Below are 27,064 nucleotides of genomic sequence, written 5' to 3'. Positions count from 1 at the left end.
GGGGATGAAATGCTGTGGACCAATGCCTCTATCCTGGCTACAGTGGCACCAGGATCCTGTTCACTGGACATGAAGGACCCCATGTGTGGCCAGCCAACTTCCTGGAGTAGGAACACAAAGGTGAAGAACTCACCTGGACCTAGAGACCTTAGATTGGGCCTCCCAGCAACCTTACAGCTCAGAAGCAGCTAAAATCCTGTTTAATTAATTTAAGACATCTTCGTACCAACGCACCTGTGCTCCATGCCCTTTGAGCCAGCATAGGACCTAAGATACTTCTTTTGGCCCTCTACCCAACTTTGAACCACTTGCTGCACTTTGAGCTATCTAGATGCCAGCTTGGCCCATTGAAGTGAACTGACTCGCCTCAAGCTGATCACAGGCTCGACATCAGGAGGAAGCTGACTCAAGTGTCAACTTGACTGCTGTAAGTCATTTACTCCCCCGTCCGAAATGCTGTCTCAACCCAGCAAAGCCCTTATCCTGCCACCGACTGGACCACCACTCTGATCTGTTGGAAGCCATTGTTTTGACTGTTTCAAATGCTGACTCGACCCAAAGGGAGCCCTCACTTTTGAAACGACTTGACACAGACTGCCAGTGGGATCACATCAACTCGAACATCTCAATATTGGCTCAACCACAGTGAAAGTGTCTAGAAGCTTGACCTGATGCTGTTGTGTGCCATACCCAAGAATTAAAGGACCTGTGAAGAGGCCTGCCCTCCATCCTCTTTTAGGACTGTAGTGACCTTTAAGCCCCTCTTCCATATCTCGTACCTTTCAGAGACAATATTGTTGAACTATTGGCATTGTTGCTAAGACTCTTGAATGGACATCCCTGCTTATCAACCCAGAGTACCCTTTTGCATCAAACTTATCTAGTCTCTGTGTTTCTTTTGCAGGGGTGGGTTTTTATTGTTTTAGCTAGTTTGTTTGCATACATTGGGGGTCATTACAAGGTTGGCAGTAGCCGTGCCAGTAAATACCGGCATGGCTGCCGCTGGAGTCATGAATTTTCCAGTGCCCGGGAATGGGCAATTACCAGGCCATTACAGCCCTGGCGGACCCGGTAATTGCCTATTCCTGGGTGCTGGAAAAAATTTCTTCCCATTCTCATTTGAGTCCCTTTGGACTCAATGGGCGTGGGGAGGACAGATGCACCGGCACCATTCATGAATGGTGCCGGTGCATCGGTCAAGGTCTGCGAGCGGGTGTCGTTCACAGAACTCGTAGTTTGCCAGTCCATAAACAATGGTACCAACAAGCTTACCTGTAGCATTGTTTCCGGACCGGCAAACTTGTAGAGACGCCCATTGTTTTAAGTTAGGTCCTACATTTGTATCAAACCTTAATTGTACATTCTTACATTTTGGATCCATTGGACTAAGGCTGTTTGTATTGCTATGGTTATCATTTCACACCACTCCTGAAGATATAGCCTGCCCTCAAACCACTTTACCAAAAGAGGCTCAAGGAGATAAACATTTCGGGGTGTGCCCGTTTCATCTTTATTATTGGGATCACTTCTGGTTTAGTAGTAGTAGTGCAGGGCTGAATAGACGGTTTAGACACTACTCATCCCTGTACTCATGCAGACCAGTAGTCATTTCATCACAAGCAACAAAAGGTTTGTTACACAAAGAAAGCAAACTCTATTTCCTTTGGGGACAATGTTCATAAAAATAAGAGCTGAATATGTTTGCTTGTTCCAAAACAGGGGATAAGCAAGGACTAGTCATACGGAAAAAGCATAATTTCATTGCAGGTTTTCTTTCTTAGTTTAACATTGTTAGAACACTTTGGTTGCGATATAGTTGAATATTTTTGTGTCTATGTCTTCGCTATTTACTGGCTTATTCTGGTGACTGGTTGTTACCTGCCTCTCTGTCCATCACCGGACACAGTGAAGACTGAAAAGAGATGCACTGCTTGAATACGGCTAATCCCATGTTATCAAGCATTTACTCGCAAACGTAACCTGCACCTAGGGTTCTTGCGTCCGGTGATCATTTTAATGGTGGTGCTATTCCGACCTGCCCACCTGCACCTCCTACATGGAGTGCGCCTGGTTTTCAAGTATGCATCCAAACTGGGCACGCTCTGTGCAATTGCACAGATGTTCCACACATGAGAAATGTGGCCATTTGTGCATGCTCTGACAACACACACATGTGCTGCGTGTATGCATTGATGTATTGCCAGAGCATGCAACATTTAAAAATTCACACTGAATTTTGGTTGGAATTTTGACACCTCCTCCACGTACTCTGAAAAGAGGAGGTCAGGGTGGTAGCTGAATGCAGGCCTCCCCTCGCCTTCTGATGCCAAAACAGTCAGGTTCGCAGTGGTTAGGAAGTGTCACATCAGGGAAAACTCACAGAAATATACTAGCGTTCAGTGCAAATCTGCAGATCCTCCCCTAGGACCGCAACACTAGGTCCGCCTTTCAGTCTGTAACCCATGTTAATGTTAAAGGGCATTTTTACCATGCACTATCACCACTGGAGTAGTCCCCTGGCAGATCTGAAAAGGAGGGTGTGAAGGGGGAGGTGGGAGGCAGTTAGAAGGTTATAGTGGGAGTAGGTAAAGTGAGAGTTGTTGTGTCCTGTTGGCAGCTTCAGTTCAGTTTGCACCGTTCAATGAGCTCAGATGCGATTTTCAGGTCGGTCCAATTCCCATGTGCTCTTGTGAATGGTTATGTGTTTGTATGTTGTTGTTACAACTACCCATGACCCATACTACCATACCCATGACAGCAAAATCCCAGGGCCCCTCTCTCCACTTCCTTCTAACTATATCCTTGATATTTTCTTCTTCCACTTGTGCCTGTATTGCTGGGGCCTATTACTTTATCCCATTGTTGCTTTCCAGCCCATTTTATGCTGTGTGCAATCCAAAAGAGGTACTTGTGCACACATAGACACTTAGACACTTAGATACCGTATGCACATGAAGCACAGACGCGACATGAAACCCCCTTCCCCCCCACTCCAGATGTGGGCAGCAAAGGCTAACAACTGAAAAAGGAGTACATGTGATCAGGAAACTGCAAAGACAGAGAAGCGAATCCATAAAAGAGTAAAGAAGAGCAGGCAACAGCTTTTCCCCTGCTTTTCAATTCCTGCTTGCATCAATTCTTGCTGCATTAGCTGACTGCCTGCATTGCTACTGCAGCAATGAATCTCAAATCTGGCTTGGGCTTTGCAAGGTTCTGGCAATGGAATCTCAGCATTGTAGTTAAAGATGCATAGGCTGTCCTGGAATTGTTGTCTTTGCATGATGATCATTATTGTGTGTTGGGGTAGCCTTATTGAAGAATGTGGTCCTTCCAGACTAAGTTCTTTCTGCATGTGATTCATGTATTCCCTTATTAATGTTATATTCCACACATGCATCTACATTTCAACACTCTTCATGAATTATTCAGACAGCTCTTTTATTCTCGTTGTCTCCCTGTCCCAGCAAATGTCACACTAGGCATTGTACGCACCGTATCTGAAGGCCACCGCAACAGGAGAAACAGATGCTACTTAATGCCAACTGATAGCGTGTGTAGGCCTCAATGTCTTCTGCTTTGATCTTCTGGTGTGAGCCAGGAATGATTGATTGTTTTCTGTGTTCCAGCGGTATACCTCTGCAAGCGAACAATGCAAAACAAAGCACGGCTTGAGCTCGCGGACTACGAAGCTGTAAGTACCCCGGGGTCTTTTCTAAATGTGAGATGCTAAATTATCAAGATAGTGTTAATCAACCCTCAGCATAGCCGCATGAATTAACTGTCCCTGTCTCGCGTGGCGGTCTATGCTCCTTGCAGTTTGTTTATGGAATGTTGCATGCCTGCATACTGTAAAGAACTCTTTCCTATAAGTGTTGTTCACGTGGGAAAATATTGAAGGCAGGCACTTCACCTTGAGTACTAAAATGCATATAGATCATGCAGCAGCTACCTCCATTAAATCTACTATTTAAATATGTTAAATGAATTTCACATTGACCCTGTCACTACTGCTTTAGGAGTGCTGATTTTAATTTTGGCTCGAAGAAGGTGCTTAGCTTGGGCTAAGGCTCTGGGATGCCTATGACATTGCACCAGTTCTTACTTTTAGTGCCCCTGCTCTGCACTCAACAGACCCCAGACCTCTTTCAGTAATACTAGACACACATCACTTTTTACGGTTGCATTCTATGAAGACTTATTTTCAGTCTCTTTTCTCTTTCCAGGATTTGATGGAAAGAGAGGACAGACTACATGTTCCTCTTTATAGAAGTAGTACACGCTAGATTAGTATGCAACAAGTGTTGATGGCTGAAGTGAAGTGTTTCTCCCATTGCCACACATTAGAACAGGCCATTGGCAGTGGGTGAAAGACAAACCTCCCAGAGCTGAATCTAGCAGGAGAGTGAGGTCACTCGTGTTCGCGGAGAGGTGCAGAAACTAGCACAACATCCCTACATTGACTCCTTTGCCCGCTGCTTTGCCTTACAGTGGTGTCATAGCAAGGGGAACAAGGATGATGTGATCCTCTGCTTCTGGTACTTGCACAGTGTATGCATGCGTATTTGGGTGAGAGGAACTATGGTGCCCAAGAGCTCTCTCTTGAACAGTCTCAGGCAGTGCCCCACCCTCTACATCCGTCTGAAAATGCAGACAAGCTGAACAGGTGTTTCTTGGAATGGGAAACAGACTTGCTGCACTTGACCTTTGCACTGGAATTCAAATTATTGTCATACCTGTAAAAATGATGACAGGGTGAGCTTCTGGGAGCATTTTGTCAGTATAGGGTGAAATATAAGAGTGCCTGGGCATAGTATGGGAATTTCTGCCACATATTGATATGAACACCTGCGCATATAAGGGCAAAACTGGTAAACTGAAGTACCTAGGCAATGATACCAAGTGTCTGTAAATGTTGTGAGAACCTAGGCATATTATAGCAATACATGCCAAATGATAGTAGCTGGAGCTAGGATGACAATAGCTGGAAAATGCCGTCCTTCCCTATTCGCTGCAAGGCAAAACCTGCAATATGCAGTGAGTAGTTGGGCAAAGGTGTGCAAACCATGGCATACTATGTGATTACTGGGCAGTTTGATATAGAAACATGTCACCCGGTATGAGTACCTGGGCACATGTCACAAAATGTCAGATGTCGGAAGTACCTGGGCATATGATGGCAACCCTGGCATACATTTTTAGTACCTGAGTATGTGACCATAAAGACTTGCGAATGATATGAGGGCCTCAAGCATATAATGGAAATATGTGATAAATGATGGGGCTGCCGAGGCATATTAGACCAAAACATCTAAAAAGATTTGAGTAACTCATCATACAATGGGAACACCTGACAAATGGTGTGAGTACCTGGACCTATGTTAGAATACATGGCAAAAGATGCAAGCTACTCTGTGTAAACATTATGGACCTGGAACATGATAGAAATGATGGCATATTCCAGAGCAAATAATGCCAATATGTGGCAATCAGCATAGGATGGCTCTACACGATTTATGACAGCAATACCTACCATATTATTGAGGTACTTGAGCATGTTGGTCTTTGGCTCTATTGACTATTGCATCCACTTCTGGCATCTGTGTTTGACCTCATTCTCACAGATTTCAAACCTGGCAAATCCATCCCGGGTGGGAAAATGCACTTATGTTATTCTGGCAAATAACGGTGGTACCTGGGCATATGATGAAATGGAATTACAGCTGGATTACAAGTGATTATCTGAGAGATATATAATATCATAGGCAGACCTAATGTGTGCCAGATTTTTCTTAACATCCAAAAAAGCCAGCTCGCTGCCTCTGAATAGACGGGAGCCTTTCTGTCAGACACCCATTACATGAAGTTCTTCCACCAGCAAGTGCAATTGTTTAGCAGCAACCCTAGATGTTTCAACAGCAGAAATTGTACATGTGTAATGGGTCTATGATTTGCACATGCTCTCCTCTCTGAAAGGTACAATGAACTAAAACGCGGTTGCAGATCCTTCTGGATGGGCTCGTTGGCCATGTTCGTTCTCAGTAGAAGGGTTCCTACAATTCTGCGGCACTGGTCTAACAATAGCTTCTTCATATCGGGGGTCATCCAGACCTGTTTAATGGCATCTTGCACAGCCACATCCCTAAAGGAGGCATGTACCATGTCTGTAATTAGCAAGAAAGATTGCATTTGGCTATCCTCATGATACTCAATGTTGATCCAATATGGATTGGAAGGAAGGGTTTTCTAAGTCAAGTACGATTTTAGGGAGCCCTTTAGAGGAGTTCTTTGCTGATTCAGTTTGCCCCATGGCAGCTTATTTATATATTGGAAATACAAGCTGCCTTCAAGTCAAGGCAATGAGGGCGGTTTTGAAGTCTCCTCCATTTTCTCTCTGCTTTCCTAATTAGAGTATTCAGACACTTAATGTCCAGACCTAGCAGGGGACACCAAAGGGCATCACATTGCCTATACAATCAGTAAGTATGACAACATGGCAAGCGAGCATGGTGCCAAAATGCAACTCCCCTTGATGTGGCTTAAATCCTTGTTGTAGACCCAAATTCACCAGGATGAAAGGCTGATGGACAGGGAGTTGCTCAAAGAGGTGACTTTCATGTTACTCATAGACTGCTGCAAAAGGATATTTAGTCCTAGGAGATTGTACCCGTTTCAAAGCTCTATGAATACACATACACTCATTATATGGTGGGCAGTAATGGACAAAATAGGAAGTATTTGTAAACATTGGCTTTTCTGATGCCTATCTGATGATGGATCATGTGATATTTTTAAATGCGGTATTGTTAGGACTACCCCATACAGTAAATAGAGCTTGATTGAGGAGGTGAAACAACTTATGAACGCTCCAATTTTTGCCTCCATCCAAGAGGTACCATTTCAAATTTCCACTTTTGTATATCTGGCTACAAGTGAATCCATAATATATATAAATAAAAATGTAAATGTTCGTTGTTTGAAATGTTGACACAATGTTGCATTCAAATAGGCGCATGTTTTTATATACCAACTATGTGACAGGTAAAATACCGTCTTTTTTAGAAAAACAGTGCCGTCTTTTGGACGTAAAAGCAACACACGCTATTTTATGATTCCGGCTCAAATACGTGCCGAGGAAGCAGCAGAGCGACGTGCAGCCAGACTTTAGGATGCACGGTTGCAAGCACGGCGATCGCGTTCTGCAGCTTCAGATCTGCTTTGTTCTCAACAGAATGAAGGCGACAGGCTAAGAGTGGCTAAAAGAGAGAAATAGCAGATCAGCGTCAAACACAACTTGGTGCTCAGCAATCACACAATTACAATCGCCTTGCATTCCGGTACAACCCAGCTGATGATTATAGTTTGAGCCGGCATGTTCTCATTGGCACCATGACTGAAGTGTGTCCTTATTGCAAGGCTCTGAAATTTAATGGAGAAACGAAAGGAATGTGTTGCGCCACCCGGAAAATTAAACTGCCTCAACTTGGAGAACCGCCAGAGCCATTAAAAACTACCCACAAGCATTGTCAAATTAAACATATTAGAAACGTGCGCTTTCTCTTTTCTTTCTTTTCCATTTAACCAGACTGAGCCACAGCAACGTGTGGCCGGGGAAAGCTAGTATTAAAAAATGCATTTCATTGTGTCTTGAACATAGTGATTGCTATAGTAATCAGAGTGTGGGTACAGTGCTGCTCCCTTCAATAATGATTTGTAAATATTAGCATGTATATATGTATAATGTATATATAAATCTCCACGTGGTGCCTCAAATTTCCCATTATCTGTTTATTGGAACAAGTAAGGTCATCACTGTGTATATGAGAATTAATAACTATAGCTTTTAAAAAGATTGTAAACATGTAACTGGAAGACAACCAGTCGACCACTGGATAAAGAGCAAAATCAGCTAAAGAAGTGGCAAAACTTTCAGTGGAAAGACAGTTTTGTTATTAGGAAAAAGGAGTTGTGTTTTATCTTACTAGGTATGACAATGACGGTGTTGAAAATAAAAATGGCTTTCTTTGTATGACTTTGTACCTATCAGTTGCATATATTCAACCACATTTCTGGTGGATATGAATTATAATGTGATGGACATCTTTTCAAATATTTTAAGCTACTAAAGAAGTGGTCAATATCCTTCTTTAACAAAAAACGTGTGATGTCTTCACAGGAGAGTTTGGCCCGGCTACAAAGAGCGTTTGCCCGGAAATGGGAGTTCATATTTATGCAAGCGGAAGCACAAGCAAAGTAAGTCTTTGAAGGTTCTGGCACAGATTTTTGTCAGTGAACACTCGCTTTTTCTTTGAAGAGAAGCTTAATTGCAATGAACCTATTGTGTCTCCTATGTGACATTGGCAGAGTTGACAAAAAGAGAGACAAGATAGAACGGAAAATCCTGGATAGCCAAGAGCGGGCGTTTTGGGATGTACACCGACCGGTGGTAAGTAAACAACCAGCATTTACTTACTATTTTCAATAACTAAAGAATACACTATATCCAATGATCTGACCAGTGTTTCACTAAAGAAAACAGTAAAAGGAGACACTGGACCCACTACTGCTTGTGCACAATAGCAAATAACTTTCCATGCTATAACTTTAATGAATATTTAAAATGAATTGTCCCAATATTAACAAAGATAGCAGAAGTCATGAAACAAATAAGAACACTATGCTGATATACGTTCATGTGAGGCAAACAGTAATATGATGATGTAAGCCAACACATGTTTCCGTCAATGCTCTTCATCATGTCTTATTAACTTTTATGACATATGTTTCTATTGTATGTTTGTTGTACACCCGAAGCTCTTCTTTTAAATTTAAGTTTCTTTCACTTCCTTTGCACCACTTCCAAGGCGTTAGGACAGATACACAGCAGTGGACATGCTTTGTTTGCTCCTTACAGTACCAGGTTACATTCGTCGTTCCACACCGTGGAACATTATGGCACGTGTTCCAAAAGTATATCTCCCTTGAACACCTTGTATTTATACTAAGAGCTTGTTTTTTTTAGAAGACATGCTATCATGGAATCAGGGTGTTCCTTCTTACAACTATGTAAATAAAGCTGCACGACACATGTTTTACAATTTTAGCAAAGCATCTGTTCGTTAACCGTAAGAGAAGCATGCAACATTCTGCATTAGAAGATTAAATGTAGCTTGTAGTTAAGATGCTGGAGGACTGCAAGCTAGAACTGTAAAATCTTGGCAAAAGGCTGCTTGAGGGTTTGGAACTTAATATGTTGCCCGCTGGGAATGTTAAATCTTGGTCAATTGATTCTCTGTGAAAGTCTTTTCTCCTTCTCTTCAATCTTTGCTCTTGTCCTCTTTTCTCCTTCAATGTTCACTGTTTTTTTCTTCTGTTTTTCTTTTAAGAGTTGAAGGTTGAAAAAATGGATCTATTTGTTTTGGATTTGCTTCCTTTTAAGCTTTGGTTTTATTAATAGCTTAAATATTTTGTATGATTGTGAAAGGTTAAATTTGTAACCAGATACAATTAAAAAAAAAACAAATTTAACTTGCTGTTAGCCGCAGTATTTTCTGATTTCTTGTACATTCGTTCTCCTGGCTCAGGAGCTCCTAAGAATCAGAAAGTATTCTTTCTCTTTACATGTTTAAATCTAGAACACATATTTTGTATCGTCGTCCAATATATTTTACTTCATCATGGTGGAATCTCACCACAAATAAACACAGCCATATTCTGAAGGGTTTGTTTAAGAACTAAGATAGGTTGGAAAATAAATACAGAAGTCGAGAATAGTGGCTAGTCAGCAAAGCTTCATACAAATATATATATATATATATGGAAATTGGATTACAGATCTATAATTACAATGCCTACTAGTAAACAACACAATGTTATTTTCTTCCGAGTGTGATTCACAATTCTATGAAGGACTGTGTCGTCTTACAATTCTTCACAGGATACATTGGCTTAGCTATCCACACCAGCCAGTCCCAAAATAAAGCAATTCTAGGCGGCTGGTCGGGTGCTGAATTCAAGAGGTCACCAAAGGGCAGCTTTGTGAACCTATATATATAAACAATATTAATTACTTTTTGCAAAGGAGTGGGGCAACAGAATGGCATTTTTTCTGAGGTGGCAGAAATCCTTTTTTCTGCTTTCTAACCTTTTCGTAATTTTAGGTCCTTCTCACAAAATGGCTGCCAAATTGGCATAAGTTGCACTGTAAAAGGCCCAGTTACGTTACTCGACATTATGTTGTTTCAGATACACTAATCCCATTGTACTATTGTGTATGCCAGAAACAAGCTGAAATACTCAAAGTATCTGTGACTGGATGCATAGACATATGTGACAAAAATGTGTATATCAAATGCATATGACAGTCATACTTATAAAAACTGGAACATATATGTAATGAATGTATCGTTGCTATCTTTTAATGAATACATTTATGTCTCTCGTAAATGAAATGGTAAAGTATAGAGAATGATTAAGATACGTTTCTTTTTGTAATTTACTTTTTTTTAAATAAAATAAAGAATGCCTTAATTTCGTTCTGAAAGTATGCTGTCTTCTATTCCAAAATAAATGTTGAAGGCCTTTTTTTGTATGAAGCCGGGATTTTGCACATTTCTACTGTTGTCCTTTCTTGGTGTGACGTGTATGAGCAGGATTTGCATGAAGCCAAATGATGCCCAAGCACGGAGCCTCCGTAAGATGATGAGCCGCTCCCTCACATGCTTTCCAAAGGGGTCATTACTGGCACCCCCCTGAATAGTCGACACCCCGCACCAGAGAGGCTAGAGTTCATAGGGTGCAGCGACGCAACATAGTGAAAGGTGAGCTCTGGACAGAGTAAGAATTCCAGAAACATCAGAATATAGAAATGTAAACATAAACATTGCACTTATTATCCAATATGATCTGAAAAAACTGCTGTGCCTTTTTTTACATATATATCCATATGATATGATATGGCATTTATAACGCGCCTATACACAAGTGTTTCAAGGCGCGACGAGGTAAGGGAGGAGAACAAAGGGAGGACAGACAACGATCCTACTAGGCCAGGTATCATTCATATCACACAAGTGCGTGGGAAGGGGGCAGGGACAGTGCAGTACAAGGGAACAGATAATAACAATAAGTAACAGGGATAAGCGCAGACATCAGGTGTCAAGGGCTGGTAGGGGGACTGTAGGGATACAAAAACTGGCCCCAAGTGCAGGGGTCGCTAGGTGGGCAGTGCAGGTGTGTGCCACTGGCAGTGGAGGGACCTGGCCCGAGATCAGATGGTGTCCAGCAAGCCAGTGCAGTTCATGTTACAGCCAGGAGGTCAGCAGAGGAGAGGAGGAGAAAAAGCAGAAGCAAAGAGAAAGGTTTTGAGGTGCTTCCGGAACCAGAGATGGTTCTCCTCAAGTTTAAGGGAGGCAGGGAGGCTGTTACAGAGGGAGGCACCAGCCGAAGGAAAGAGATCTACCACCAACTCATTGCTTGGAGAAGTGACTGACCATGAGGGAGTTGGTGGTGGATGAGCGAACAGCTCGCAAAGAAAGATATTTAGGAAGAGAGAGTTGAAGGTACTGAGGCCCCAGGCCCCAGAAGGCCTTTTGGACAATGCAGAGAGTTTTGAACTTAATTTTCTCAGCCACTTGAAGCCAGTTCAGAGATTTCAGTCCTGGAGAGATACGATCCTTGTGCTTGAGGCCAAGGACAGGTCTCGCAGTCCTGTTCTGGATAATTTGCAGAGGGCGGAGAGTAGAAGCAGGCAGATTTAGAAAGAGGCTGTTGCAATAGTCCAGCCTAGAGAGGACCAGAACTCTGGAGACAGTGAGCTTCTGGGGGAAGGAGAGGAAAGGAAGAATACCTCTGTGTTTTTTTTTTAAATAAAAAGATTGCATGTTTTCTAAAATCTGGTTTTGGTCATAGTCAACCCTAAATATTACTGACAGTGCACATTAAATGAAATAAAACTTGCCACTCACTATCAGCCTTACTTATATGGGGGGGGGCATTAAAAACACATGGAAAAAGGCAATTCGTGCCTTTTTGGCAGCTGCCTCATTCTCTGATGGTTTTCCGTGCATTGCGCACACCATGTGAGGAAACTCTTTCTCGAAGTTTCGCTGCAGGGTTTATCACTTCGAGCAGGAAGTATGCAGCGCTCTCTGCAGGATCAGCGTTATGATTCCTCTGAAGAGGCGTGATGCCTATGGAGCGTTCTGGAATGCGTTGCACCTGATAAAAGACAGGTGCAGTCCCTAGGGATCAATTGTAATGAAAGCCCAACAGTTTTCATTCATATTCAATGCTTGAAGCACTCACAGGTGTGGAAGCCTAGGCTCCACCTGGAGTTCTGTGCCTCACACTGCATCTGCTGGTGAATCACGAGATGGCCCGGACAGCACAGCCCAAAGCAGCTGCCTCATTCTGCCTAGAGTGAGGCCCTGCGTGCATTGGTTCGCAGAGGCGCCGCCAGGATTGCCTGACAAGTGGGGCCTGAAGCTAATGTAGTTGGGCCCACCTCAGTCACATTAACATCTGCAAATGCCTACAACGCGCTGATGAGTGGGAATTTACAGATTTCGGGTGGGCCTTGCCCGCTCAGGCCCTACCCTCACTACGCCTCTGTGGGTTCCTACTGTTGAACATGCCCTGGCGATGGATGAGGTCAACATATGTTTACTGTCAGAAGTCTTTCTGAGCTATTTCCATGCAACCAGTTTCTTGGGATTTCTAACACACACAAAATCATCCAAGCTATCCATTATGCCTTTTAATTTGGGAAGAGCAGATAATTAGGTGGTGTAACCTGTTTGTTAGCACGCGCCCCCCTTTCTAACTAGAACAGTGTTAAGATATCTGGAATAGTTTTTTTGTGCCTTCTGAATGTGGTTAAAAAGAACTTGGCTCTATGCTCCTAAATTACTGGTTCCATTAACACATGTTCATCAATCCGTAGCATTAAGTGCTATCAGGGGAGGTCATTCTGGGATATCCTCCTTTCATAACACATCAGGATGGCAAGCCAGGGGGACCAAAATGCGCACTCATTCATAAATCAAGCACCCACTACACAAATAACAATAACAGAGCAAGAGCCCCAACGTTGTAGCAGTAGTTATGCTCGCTAAATAAAACATTTGGACAGCTAACAGGGTTTCTTTCTCACACAGGATGACTGTTACAAAATTGGACTTTTCATCTTCTGGGTGGTGATCAGCAGCCATGTGGTTTGTCTAAATGCTGGTGCATTGTCTCTCTCCAAGGAAAACTAGTCAAAAATGGACCATCCTCTGTGCGCTCTTTGCCTAGAAGTAAACACTGAGGGGACCACCGCCCCCCACTTTTGGAACAACTCCACATCTTTGACCACTAGCCTCTCTTGCTGACTCAAAATCCCCAGGTTCAGGTGGTCTTGGGTCTCTTCAGTGGGAGAGATGCCAGGCTGGTGAACATTCCTCTTAGACACTCATCCGCAGACTGGCTCGATTCACAAATCTAAATCCACTATACAACACCTGCCACCCGCCCAACCCCAATTCACAGTGTGGCTAATAGGTGTATTTGCAGGTTATATAATCTGATTAACAATTTACGGTCAAGATAAACAAAATAAAAATGTACCCAACCCAAGTTGTATTTTTGACAACATTCTCCAGTTATGTCTCTTACCCCTTACTTCTCTACTCATCTAGCATGGATTGTCTTCTCAATCTTCTTCCTTCTCCAGATTTGGCAGGTGTCCATCTAAACGCACGTACTTATTGCTTATGTCCTACCGCGACCTCCTCCCTAGTGTCATCTTCCACTTTGCTTCTTTTTTAACTATACAGTGTTCTACGCCTCTCTTTCTCAACGTGTCTTTCTGCTGTGAATCCAAATTCTTGGGTTCCTTGCAGATTCTCAAATCTCTATTTCTCACGGAGATATGTTTTCTGTTGCAGCTATCTGTCTGCAAAGTGGCAGTCAGAGTGTAGAATCAAGGGAGGATATCTGCCATTCTTTCAAATTTGATGGAACGGATGGCAATGAATTGTGTATGCGTAGCACCTCCTTTGGAAGACAAACGACAACTCAGTGTGGGTTACACCAAATGACTGCTAAAAATGGTGGCGCCTTGTCTCCCCTCTCCATTGGCAAACGTATAGCTTTGCTCTTCAGAGTTTGCATTTTTGTGCCCTCTGATGAAATCAATCATTTAACCGCAAAGATCACTTCACTGAAATCACTGACCTTCATCCATTAAGTACGCAATTTTCAAATGTCCTTCGTTTGTGTTCTTCAGCCTCTCAGAAGTATATTTGAGTTCGAGGCCATTGCTTTCTTCTGTTTGTCCTACTTTTGCTTCTCTTTCTATTTTCATGATCTTCCACAACATTCTGTGCTTAACCTTGGGTCTTTTCAATGCAGAGGACTTGGGGCTAATGTGACACATGCACTACAACTCATCGTTGTGACACAAATGCGAGTCACTTAATGTGCTCCAATGGCATGGTGAGCAAAAGCAAGGTAAAAGGGATTGCGGTGGTACACAGTAGCTGTGAATAGTGCAGGGAAAGGAAATTAGCCCAGAGGCACAGAATTGTGAAAAATCATAGTTGGGATACAGTGAGTGGATCCAAAAAAGATGAGGTCCGGACAGTACCCAGGGCTGTCGACAGACCAGCAAGTGGATCAAGTATGGTTGGCAGAGACTGGTATGGAGGTGGGAAAGTGAGCAAGAAGTGGGTTGCAACAAAGGGGTGGCAAGTGGGACTGACTCGCATCTATGCCTCCCAGCTACATAATGCACACGCATTGACTATTGATGTTGCGATTTGATGTAATCACAACTGATGGCAATTAAGCGGGGATGTTAACAAAGACCACACAACATGTTCTATGATTATCTTGTTTTAACTAAGGTGATCACTCTTACAACTTATCAAAACTTTCTAGTATGACAATAATGTTTGTTTTCCCCCTTTTCTGATTGTGCAAATGATGATCTGTTATCCCAAACCATGCTGAGTAAGTCCTAGATGGAAGTTAACTATGCTTGTTGTAAGCCCAGACAAATGGAGACGATTTTATTTTCTCATTTTGTTCACCCACTACTTCCATCTACCTGTTCTGCCCTTTTGGCTATTGCTCCCACTACATTAGCTCATAGGCTTAGTTGTTCACTTGACTCATCTCTTTACAACATGAACCAAATGGCTAATATTACAACCATTCACCTTTTTAAAAATATGAACGATATCCAATCTTGTTTCCTTTAGAGAAATCACCCTCTGGGTCACACTGTTACCCTCTCCAAGCACAGTTACTGCAGCTGTTATATTGAAAGAAAGCAATTAGAGCTATGAAGTCCTCTTTTTTAGGGGGCTGTGTGGCAGAGGACTACTGTGAACATATATATAGAAAAAATGACACAAAAACAGCTACCCGCCTACACACGTGCTAGGTGTGTCTACTTGCAAAAAGTGCTACCTATCATGTCGGTTAATTAATAGCGACAGAAACAATAGAGATATACATCTTTTTATTTATTAATACAAAACACTCAATAAGATTTATATTAAAAAAGACAAAAAATGAATTTTGTTTATACATAACATCACATAAAAAACATATAGTGAAAGTCAATGTTTTCAACCAAAAACAATTTCTTTGAACTTGACACAATCATCATAGAAATGTGTTTCTAGGTCCTAGCAATATTAGTTAAAGAAGAAAAAACACGCTATTAATTAACCGACATGTTAGGTAGCACTTTTTGCAACTAGACACACCTAGCACGTGTGTAGGCGGGTAGCTGTTTTTGTGGCATTTTTTCTATATATATATATATATATATATATATATATATATATATTATATATATATATATATATATATATATATATATGCAGCTGTTCTATGTCAGTGTCCTTATTCATGCTCCCTCTCTTTTCCAAATCATTTTCTATGTTTGCCCTTCAGTTCTCTTCAAACTAGTGGATAACCTCCAAACAGCAAATCTTTTTGTGGTCACTAGTTCTGTTTGTAAGCTTAGGCATATTATTGACCCTCGCCCACTGGAGTTTCTACCCATTTTATGCCCGCCCCATTCCTTCCATTCTTGGTTCCTGCTTCCATCCAGTACTCCTTTTCTTCCTTGAACACCTTTTGCTGTTCACCCTTTTCTTTGTTTCTTCTCTGAACCCGTATTTTTATTTCTTCAAATATGTCCGATCTAAATTTTAATCACCTGGCATTTCCATCCAACAAATTATAGTTGTGCATGTGTTCACCAAGAGCCTTCTGTTCTATATGTCCCAATGTGTCCTAATTAATTTACGATTTGTTCACTATAGCTGTACCCATTAAAAACCAAAAATACCTCTAGTCATAAAACCCACTCGCAGAGGTCTACGACCTATCACAAGACAGGATCTTTACAAGATCCACCCCACGCCTCACCTTGTATGGAAGACCCACTTCTACTCACCCTCATTGATATCCTCAACCACACTCACAGAAAAGTGTCAATTATCCTTAATACTAAGGCCTTTCTTCAGCAATATAATGGAAGCTCTTTGATACATGAGGAGCAGACGCCAACAACTGCAACAAAGGTTGATCCATTCTCAACTTGCAGCTGACCTGACTACTGATCACCAAACAGTGAACTGTCTCTGCCTCTGTCTTGTTCAATGGTGGATGAAGTAGAACAGACTTAAACAATTTTAAAAAAATCAGCAAAGAGAGATACTGCTCCTCTACTCATTTTACCATCCCATCTCTCTTCTGACTGTATGACATTCTAGACCCACCTCCAAAAGCGGTCTAGGACAGAGCCAACCTTGCAGCTTGGCGGATGGTGGCTTCACATCTACTCTATAAATAAATACTGTTTTTAAAGCATGAATACCGCCATGTGTGTTTGCTAAGAGGGCTCCTCCCAATTGCACTTCTCCCACAAAACTGCTGTTGTTTTTGCAAGGGTGACATCTTGATTAGACTAATGCAGCAGCGTGTTCACAGGGCTCCCACAACATCACTATTGAGGCTTCAAAGAGTACAAAACTACACAACTCGACTCACTTTTGGCTCAAAGAAATATCATTAACATATCACACCAACATTTATTTAGCTTAAGTTGTCCTAATTAGAGAAAGGTGATACTTTAAGACGCTATTACTGGTTCACAAGTCAAGCCATGATGTCCCTCTGGAGGACAAGTAAACATTCTTGCAATGACACAATCCAAGCAGAAGTTTAAAGTCATGCAAACAGATACTTCTTTTTTTTAATTTTTTTATTGCATCAATTAGTTACCAAAGGAAACTTTAAATGCATTATGGAGATAAAAGAAGAAAAGAACAAACAGATACTTCTCTTAATGTAATCAACTGTATACAAAAGGTTTTCAATGACCATCCCTCCATTTAAGAGCGTGGAACCTCAGACTTACTCTCACAAGGCCTTTTGAGTATAAACCTTGAAAGAGTTGTCAATGATATGATTACACTTACAATAAGCTGTGCCAATAGGATGCGGCCTTAGGCTTCCAGTCATCCTTGGCAGTGAATTTGTCAGGAACAATGGTGCTGCTCACGCGCTACATTTTTGTCACATGCTTTTTACAGCCCAAATTTTCTTTAGAGCAGAAGGAAACAAAGATAGTCAAATACAAAGAGACACATGACACCTATGTCAATGCCACTTCCAGGCAGACTATCACGGACATCCTCTTCTCTGTCCCCTCTCCTGACCTATGAACCCCTCATCTGGTCTCCACTCATTCCCCTGTCTCCTCCTCACCCATTAATGGTGGCAGTAGGTTGGAAGTATTCTTGGCATACTTATCATTCTCTAGGTGTATCATTAATGTCTATCACAATGGCACTATCATTGCCCACGGTTCTCAACCTACTGTTCTCCTTCTTGACCAGAGCCTAGCCTCTCTCATAAACTTCCTCCCTTCTCCTCCCACTCCCTCTTCCTCTCCTGTTACCTATCCACCACCACCAATGGTAGTAGCACACCCTTCTACCCCCTCAGAAAACCTTCAAAGGTGGAAACCAGCTTCACTTACCTACTCTGAATGCTCACTCTGCTGTCAAACATTCTTCTGACATCTGTCTCCTTCTCAAAGACTTTGAACTTGATGTCCTTGCTCTTATTGAGACGTGGTTTAATGCCAGCTCTGTCACTTCTCTTGACACTCTCCTTCCTGAGGGCTACAAAATCCTCTCCAAATCCAAACCCAAAAAACCTGGAGGTAGAGAGTTGGTCCCAGTCTCCATCATACCTACTCAATCCTACTCCTCTTTTGAATGCCTCGTCTGTAGGCTTGGGGTATCACCGGTTTATAGTCAAAAAGTCGAAATACAAAAAGTCGAAAGTCATAATGTCGAAAACAGAAAGTCGAAAAAAAAAATTGAATGTCTATTTTTGTATGCTTTTTGTTCGAAATGGGGGGGTTCCCTCCAACCCCCTTTTTTGTATTTTTGTTTGTTTTAGCCCTTTTTTATTAAAGAAACCCAAAAAAACATATAAATAAAAAAAATAAAACATTCGACTTTTTTTTGTCTTCGACATTTTGTTTTCGACATTTTTGTTATTAAACTTTTTTTTTTTAACTTTTTGACTGCCCACCGGTATCACCTACTCTCTCTCTCACCCTTGCCACTGTCTACAGGCCCCCTGGCCCTATCTCTCTCTTCCTCTCTGAATGGGCCGACCTCGCCTCCTGCCTCTCAACCTCCTCTTCCAAACTCCTCCTCCTTGGTGACTTCAACATCCATCTCTCAGTTTATTTTATTTTATAGGAAATTTGTATGGCACCTATACACAAGTGTTTCCAAGCACCACAAGGAAAGGGGCGGGGGGATGGGAAATCAAGGGAAAAACAACAAGAACAAAATAAAGCGTTATAGTGATCTTGTGTCAGTCCTACCGTGCAAATGTATGACAAGGTGATAAGTAAGAGGGGCTGGGGGTAAGAGGAAGAAGAGCAATAGTGGGGGAGCCTATGGGCTGGGGCTGGTAAGTGCTATTAAGGCCAGGTAGGCAAGTGCCCAGGGAAAGAGGGGGAAGAGGAGGAAAAGTACAGTAGATAGGAGGACTGGGTTGGGATAGTCCGGGCAAGGGTGCCCAAGGGCAAATGCTGGAAATAGGCAGAAACTAGCAGGGAGGATGGTGTGGACGCTGTATGACTCTGAAGGGACCAGGTCCGAGTCACCATGGAAGGAGGAGAGCTTAGCACGAGAGGGGGAGAGGGAAGGATGAAGAGAAAAATAAGGTGTTGAGAAGTGTCCAGAACTTAAGAAGATTCGATTCAAGTCTGAGGGCGGAGGAGGCTGTTCCAGAGGGAGGTGCCAGTCCAAGAGAGGGATCTACCTCCCACTCTCTGCTTGGAGAAACATTTGGCCTGCAGAGGATCAAAGGATTCTGGCTGGGCGGTATTTCGGGAGGGCAAGCTTGATGTAGAGAAGTCCCTGGCCCCAGAGAGGCTTGTGATTGATGCAAAGGGTTTTGAATTTGATCTTTGCAGTCACCGGGAGCCAGTGGAAAGATTTACGGCTGGAGAGATGCGGTCCCTGGGCTTGAGGCCAAGAATCAGTCTTGCAGTCCTATTCTGGAATAGTTGGAGGAGGTGAAGGGTGGAACGAGGAAGTTTTAGGAAGAGGCTTTTGTAGTAGTCAAGCCTAGAGAGAACCAGGACTCTGGAGACATTGAACTTCTGGGGGAAGGTTAGGAAAGGTAGAATGCCCCTGAGGAGATGAAGTTGCAAGTTGGACTTTTTGGCAAGGTCCGTGATGTGTGAAGAGAAGGAGAGAGAGGAGTCAAAGATGATTCCGGGGTTTTGTGCCTCACAAGTAGGTGAGGGAAGGAGACCCGAGGAGTCTGGCCAGAGAGTGAAGGGGAAACTAGCAGCAGGAATCCAAATAAGAAGGATCTCTGTCTTGCTGGAATTGAGGCAGAGATCATTGGCAGAGCACCATGCCTGAATAGCAGTCAGGCAGTCAGGTATGAGGTAGGAGGAGGAAGAGGGGAACGGGGAGTTAGGAGAAGGCAGCAAGAAAGAGAGTTGTGTGTCATTTGCGTAACACTGGAAGTGAGGAAAGTAGGATGAGATCATGTGGGCCAAAGGGGCCAGGTAGATGTTAAAAATCTATGGCGATAGGATTGAACCCTGAGGGACGCCATAGGTAGAGAGAGAGGTGGGGGGATACATGTACCCATTTGAACTTGAGACAGTCTGTTAGGAGAGGAAATAGGTAAGCCACACCAGTGCCCTGTCCATGATGCCTAGGGTATCTCAGAGACAGTTTATGAGGATTGAGTGGTTGACAGTGTAAAAAGCGGAGGAGAGATCAAGGAGGATCAGCACAAAGGGAGAGGTAGAGTCCAGATTAAAGAGTAGGTCTTTTCGGGTGTTCAGGAGAGCAGTTTCAGTGCCTCTGGCTGCCCTGAAACCAGACTGGTGATGATGGAGGGCGCCAGCCATTTTGGTTTGAAGAGTCAGTTGGGGGATTGTTCTAGAGATGGGTTGATAGTTTGCCAGGCATGAGGGGTCAGCAGATGGCTTTTTTAGGAGAGTGTGCACAAAGAAGTGCTTGAGGGGTTGAGGGGAAGAGCCTGTGGCAAAAGAAAGTGGTTGCAGAGGTCAGCTAATCCGTGTCATCTGTGACTCCCTCTCCCTCTCTCTATTCTCCCTTCCGGCCTGACCCATTATGCCGGCCACATCCTGGATGCCCTAATTTCTGGTGACTTCCCTATTTCTAACCCGGTCACCACCCCTCTCTCTTGGTCTGACCACTCTCTCCTCTCCTCCGCTTGGGTCCCCTTGGCCATCTATCCGAGCCACCCGCAGCACTGCCTGCCTCCTTCACCATCATCCGACCTATGAAGTGAGTGCCAGTCGCTGCTTTCCGCACCACCCTCATCCCCCCTTGTATCCCCACCTCTGATTCTCCCTCTGACTCTGTCCTTGCTAACCTGAACCTCTCCATCTCTAACAGGCTTGACATCCTTGCCCCTGTCATGAGGATCTGCATAAAACCTGCCTCCAACAACAGCTGGTACGATTCTGATCTAGCATCTTTGAAACGCAAGTGCAGAGTTGCAGAGTGGAAGTGGCATCCCTTGGGCTTACCCTCTGAAAAACTGGCCTTTCGCCTGGCCAAAGGCAATATCACTTCTCTATCCGCTCCAGGAAATGGACCCACATCCAAGCCCCCATCTCTGCAGCCACAAGCAACACGGTTGAACTTTTCAAAAATCTGCAAAGAACTAGCCAATCTAGCTGCAGTCTCCACCTCTCTCCTCCCTTCCAAGGTTCTCTGCACCGCTTTCACCTCCCATTTCACTTCAAAAACTAAGGACACCCCGTCCTCACTCTCTTCCACTCCCACCTCCTCTCCCCTGCCAGCATTCCTTGACTCCTCTCCTTCCATCCCCGCGCTCTCCTCCCTTCTGCCCATAGCACCGGACAAGGTCCCTAAAGTGGTGCGCTCTATGAAGGCCTCCTCCAAACAGGTGCTCCCCTGTTCCTCCAGAACCATTAAGGACAACATCTCCTCACATCGCCAAGGCTCTTGCTGACTTCTGTAACCACTCCTCCACCACTGCCTCTTTCTCTCCATCTTTCAAGCACTTCCTTGTGCACCCTCTCTTTAAAAAGCCATCTGCTGACCACTCCTGCCCGGCTAACGATCGCCCTATTTCCACTACCTCCTTCCTGGGTAAACTCTTGGAGAAGCGGGCCCTCCACCAACTGACCCTCCATACTGATCTTGTTGGTTGCCCCCATGACCATCAATCTGGATTCCGGGCATCCAGAGGCATGGACACTGCTCTTCTGAACAACAGTGAAACCATGCTCACAAATCTAGACTCAAACTCTCCCACTGTCCTCATTCTCCTTGATCAATCCTCTGCCTTTGACATGGTCAACCATTCCATCCTCATAAAACAACTCTGTGACACCCTCAGCATCACACACTGGGCACTGGATTGGCTCACCTCTTTTCTCATTAACCAACCTTCCCAGTTGCAATTGGGCCCTTTCTCCTCCACCAACTCAAACTCTTCCTCTGGCATCCACCAGGGCTATATCCTATCGCCATAACTCTTCAATATCTATCTTGCCCCTCTTGCTCACCTGATGTTCTCCTTCTCTCCTCATTTCCAGTGTTATGCCGATGGCACACAGCTTTCCTCCAAACTTCCCTGTACTACTTTTCCTCCTCCTCTCTGATCCCTGATTGTCTGTCTGCCATTCAGGCTTGGTGTGCAGCTAACAACCTCTCCCTTAATGTCAGAAGGATGGAGATCCTTCTGCTTGGGACACCTGTGCCCTCTTTTCCTTTTACCCTCAGGCCACCGTCTTCGGGCCCTCTACCCCCACCATCCTGTGAGACCAAAAACCTTGCAATCATCTTTGATTCCGCTCTCTCCTTCATCTCTCACATCATGGACCTTACTAAGAAGTCCCACTTCCAGCTTCACCTCTTCAGAGGCATTCTTCCTTTCCTCACCTTGCCACAGAAGCTCAATGTCTCCAGAGCTCTGGTCATCTCCAGGCAGACTACTGCAACAGCCTCTTTCTCAATCTCCCTCTTTGCTCCCCACCCCCCCTCCAGGTAATCCAGAATAGGGCTGCAGGACTTATCTTTGGCCTTAAGTCCAGGAACCATATCTCCCCAGCCCTAAAATCTCTCCACTGGCTTCCAAAACTCTCTGCATCATCCACAAGGCGTCTGGGGCCTGGCACCACTCTATCTCCAACTTTCCCTCCCATATACTTCCCTGCTAGAGCGTTCGGTCCTCTAACTCCAACTCTTTGACTGTCAAACGCTTCTCCAAGCAACGTATTCCTCTCCCTCACGTTCCGCTTAAAATTCAGATATATGTTTTTTGGACCGTGTATCAGGAATTCATGCTAATTTACTTGCAGAAAGGAGGGAGAGCATATGGAGGGAACCAAGTGGTTGAGATGTCTTTGCTTGATGGGAAATGATCCCTTTTATAGATTTTATTTATGTTGTTTTAAGCATGTATTTAAAGATGTCTGTTGGTTTTAAGACGTGAATTACTAACAATGCCTGGAATGGCCAAGGTAGTGTATGTATTATTGCTTAAGTTTTAAGGACGGATTGTTCTATTTGAATAAACATATTACTGCCCGATTACATTACGTTGCATTAGTCAGTGCAGTATGGTTGTGTATCCAAAGAATTGTTATATTTGGGCACCTTGGGGTATTGGGTCCACTGAGACACTTGCAGACATTGATTATTCAAGCAATCAATGTTTATTTGGATGAAAAAATCCATTAAACACACTAAAAATAAATACAAGCAGAGAAGCGAAAAAGAAATAGGCCATTCTGTCACAAATATAAGACATCAATATTAAAAACATCATTATCACACAGAAAAGATAGAACTTTACAATTGCAGGTGCAAAGACGCATAGTACATATCGAGAAGTGTAAACGGTCTCCTCATAATTGAGCCAAAATACTCTTTCTCTGATACATCGCACTTTTCAAGAAAGACAAAAGTGCCCAAGCAGTCAATGCTGAGTCTGCTGTTTGAAGAAACAGCAAGGCCGACCGGTAAAAGTGCAAATTTGACTCCCTAAGGACCGGCAAAATCATAGCCCTTCTGACATCCTTATAGGCTTGGCAAAACAGTAAATAGGGCTTCAAATCCTCTCTAACAGCTCTGCATGCTGGACAGTCAGCTGTAACTGGGTACCCATGCCACCTTTCTGTGTTTCCCCTTAACAGCAGGCTGTCAAAGCTGGCCTGCGTAGTCAGCCACCAATCGCCCTTTTTGAAACTGAGGAGAAGGTAAGGTTGAATTTCCTTCACCCTGCTAATCACAGCATGAACTCGATCAGATCAGAGTCGGAGGCAAATTCCATCAACTCTCTCCTCTCCTTCAACCTAGCTTAAACATGCACTTATAGTGATTTCACTGCCCCAAATTCAGCAGACTGTTAGGAGGACGAAGATCCAAAAGATTATTTTGTGCCAATTTGCACTCTCCATGAGGGTCCTCATAATAAAATGGCACAGGGTAGCACGATCATTAGACCATAGGCATAGCCAAAAAATACTTGGGACTGACAACCAATGATCCTCCCAAAAATCCACCCCTAGTTCCCTATGTACTGAGAATCAGGGGCGGATTCTGGCAGTCCCAAAAGCCGTCTGAGAAACTTGTTTTCCTTAACCTGTATCTCAGACGCCTTCATGTAACCCCACAGAGGTGCTCCATACAGTGTTGCAGCCCTGGGCTGCCCTGCATACACCTTCAGAACCTGTTCCAAAGGTTGTCCCTGACAAGGGGACAAAAAACAAAAGCCCTCCTAAATATTGGCTCATCTTCAGGGATTGTTTATTCACATGTGCTCCGCCTGTAAATGTCTCTGAGAATCTGAGTCCAAGGTAATCAAATTCCTTGACTCTAGGAATTACAGATCCATTGCAGACCATCCGGCGCCTCTTTACCGACTTCTTCTTTCCCACCCACCCCATTACTGCTGATTTTGAGGCATTCATTTTCAGCACCAGGTTGTTCATGAAGGACGTAGAGGCACCAATTAGAATCTGGAGGGCGCTAGGGTTTCTGGCTATTAACACTGTGTCATCGGCATAAGCCAGAACCGGAAATTCCCTACCCCCCCAAACTTGGGTGGACCGCCCCAGTGTCCACCAGTGCTTTCAAAAGCCCATTGATATACAAGATGAACAAAATAGGGACCAAAACACAACCCTGATGAACACCAAGCCCAATGTCAAAATGCAGAGTACATTGCCCTCCTGGACCACTGCGTGCACTTGCCCAGTTTTCCCTATGAAAATGACACAGTACCATTATAATTTTCTCAGGACATCCCATGGACCAAAACAGGGCCCATAACTTTTAACTATCCACTTTATTGAAGGCCATGCTCAAGTCCATGTGTGCCAGATACACAGCCTCCACCCCTGCAGAACACGGAATTTGAAATCAGTAGATACAGGTTCAAACCCTGTTCGATTCTTCCTACTTCTTGGCGAAAGCCAAACTGTATATCAGAGAGTACCGTGTCCTCCATCAGCCTGGTCTCTATATGGCCCAACAGCACCCTCCTGAATATTTTAAAAGAAGTTTCTAATAAGGATGCTGGTCTATATGACATAGGGCTGGAAGGATCTCCTTTTTTAAAAATTGGGAAAATGGTGGCGGATTTCCATGAGGAATGAAAATGGCCTTAATCTAACCAAGTATTAAACGCTACCGTCAGAAGAAGTGCCTATAGATCGAGTTGGTCTTGGAACAGATCCGAGGGAATAGCATCAGATCCTGGGGCCCAAATGTGAGCCTGGGCATTAATATCCTGAGAGACCTCCCCTAACGTAAAGCGCAGTCAAGTACAACTACCCCTAGGTGCCTCGGATTGAGCACAGTCTCCAAAGTAGCAAAGTACTCTACCCAGGCTGCCGCTTCCATGTTGGAGCCCCTAGTTCTTTTCTTGGTTTTATATACCGGACGCCCAATCACGGATTCCCAAAATACTTTAGGGTTGTTTGACCGTGATGCCTCTAAGAACTCTTCCCATGCTTCCTCTTCTAACTCTATTTTCCTCTTTTCCAACACAGAGTTATAATTAGCTCTAGCCTGGATAATCTCCCTCCTACAGCAATCCGGTGATTTCAATCAGTAAAGATTTTTTGGCGAACTACAGGCATTGTTAAACCATCCCCTTGTTGCATTAGTCAGCACTGTGTGGTTGTTTATCCAAATAATTGTTATATGTGGGACCCGTGGGGTATTCGTCACACTAGGGATAGTATTACTGGCACGCCTGTGTCGACGCCCATTTTCGAGTTTCGAAAAACAAACTGTAATACTCCGCAGCTTCCACTAGATGTCGGCCTATGCACAGCATGTGAATCTAAGCAGATACAAGCATCAGAAATACGATTACGGTGAGTAATGTATCCCATGTGGGACCCGTGGGGTATTGGGTCCACTGTGACACTACCACTCCCAGCAGACATTGATTATTGGGTATTGTAGTAGTAAACCCGTTTAAATTCAGTTATTGAGGTTGTGTGATGAGCGCATTTGATCTCAGTCTCCAGCCCCTTTTATTTATTTATGAAATAAATGAGTATAGCAAAGCAATGGATGGCCTATTAACCAAGCATGTAGAATGCAAGGTAACAGCTGCATAGTTCTCAACAAATATATTTTCTTTTAGACGTGTTTGAACAAAAACTTGTTTTTGATCTATTTGGCTGAATGCTAAATACCAAATTGATTGATTTAGCATGCGAAACAGGGGTTTGTAGAGTTCACTCTATTCTTGAAACATTACATTAAATACACGTTGAGACCTGGCCCTCCCTCCTCATGTTTCTCTTCTTGCTAGTTCCCCTCTTTCTTGCTCTCCCTCTCCATCATTCCTGCCTTTCTCTTTCCCTATCACTTTATACTCTAGTAGCACCTGGAAATCGTTATCAACCTCCTCTCAGCCAATCAGATTGTTTAGAGTGTAGTCAATAACTACTAGTATTGAATGCATTCTGCACATTCTGCTTTCAGAAGCATATGAAGAAACAACAATGCAATTTCCAGGCAAGATTTTGTTTCAACAAGAAGCTTCCCTTCTGGGATGACCTTTTATGTGTTGCAACATGCTAATTGACACACTAAAGAGAAGAACAAAACATTGGAAAATGCTTCACTTAGTTTATAGGGAAAGCACTTACTTTTCTCACTCTTACAACACCATTTTTTACTTCAGCACAAAACCTCCAAAACGTATATTGCTGTGTTTCCCGTATCCCTGAAGGACCGCTTGCTTTGTCAAACGCTCTTACCTACAATAATTTTACCTCGTCGCAGCACTGCGAGCCAGGAAAGCTCTTGCTGCTTAGCGGTCTCTTCCTGGAGGAGGCGGGCTCTGTGACAGCCACGTGACAGATCACGTGACCTTCATCTCCTATTTACAGACATCCCAACCACCCTTGCGGTGTTAAACCCGTCGGTGTCAAGGGCGCAGACTGTTTTGCGACTGTTTGGTGCTGGGGTGCACGGTCACTGAATTT

The 27,064-nt window shown here is 43.6% G+C and overlaps 1 protein-coding gene across 4 annotated transcripts in view; it reads left to right on the top strand.

Annotated features, from left to right (window-relative positions):
• The window catches only part of RGS7 (regulator of G protein signaling 7), a 2,057,596-nt gene that overhangs the window by 1,455,024 nt on the left and 575,508 nt on the right, over positions 1–27,064 (top strand). For all 4 annotated transcript variants that reach the window (XM_069607899.1, XM_069607897.1, XM_069607898.1 and 1 more), the window contains exons 7-9: positions 3,627–3,691; positions 8,174–8,250; positions 8,362–8,443. In XM_069607899.1, coding sequence (XP_069464000.1) covers positions 3,627–3,691; positions 8,174–8,250; positions 8,362–8,443 — 224 coding nt within the window. The remainder of the gene's footprint in view (positions 1–3,626; positions 3,692–8,173; positions 8,251–8,361; positions 8,444–27,064) is intronic.

The sequence above is a fragment of the Ambystoma mexicanum genome, chromosome 4q (genome assembly GCF_040938575.1).
Source record: "Ambystoma mexicanum isolate Mex_15411 chromosome 4q, UKY_AmexF1_1, whole genome shotgun sequence".
In the NCBI taxonomy this organism is placed as follows: Eukaryota; Metazoa; Chordata; class Amphibia; order Caudata; family Ambystomatidae; genus Ambystoma; species Ambystoma mexicanum.
This window is presented reverse-complemented; position numbering and strand designations above follow the sequence as displayed.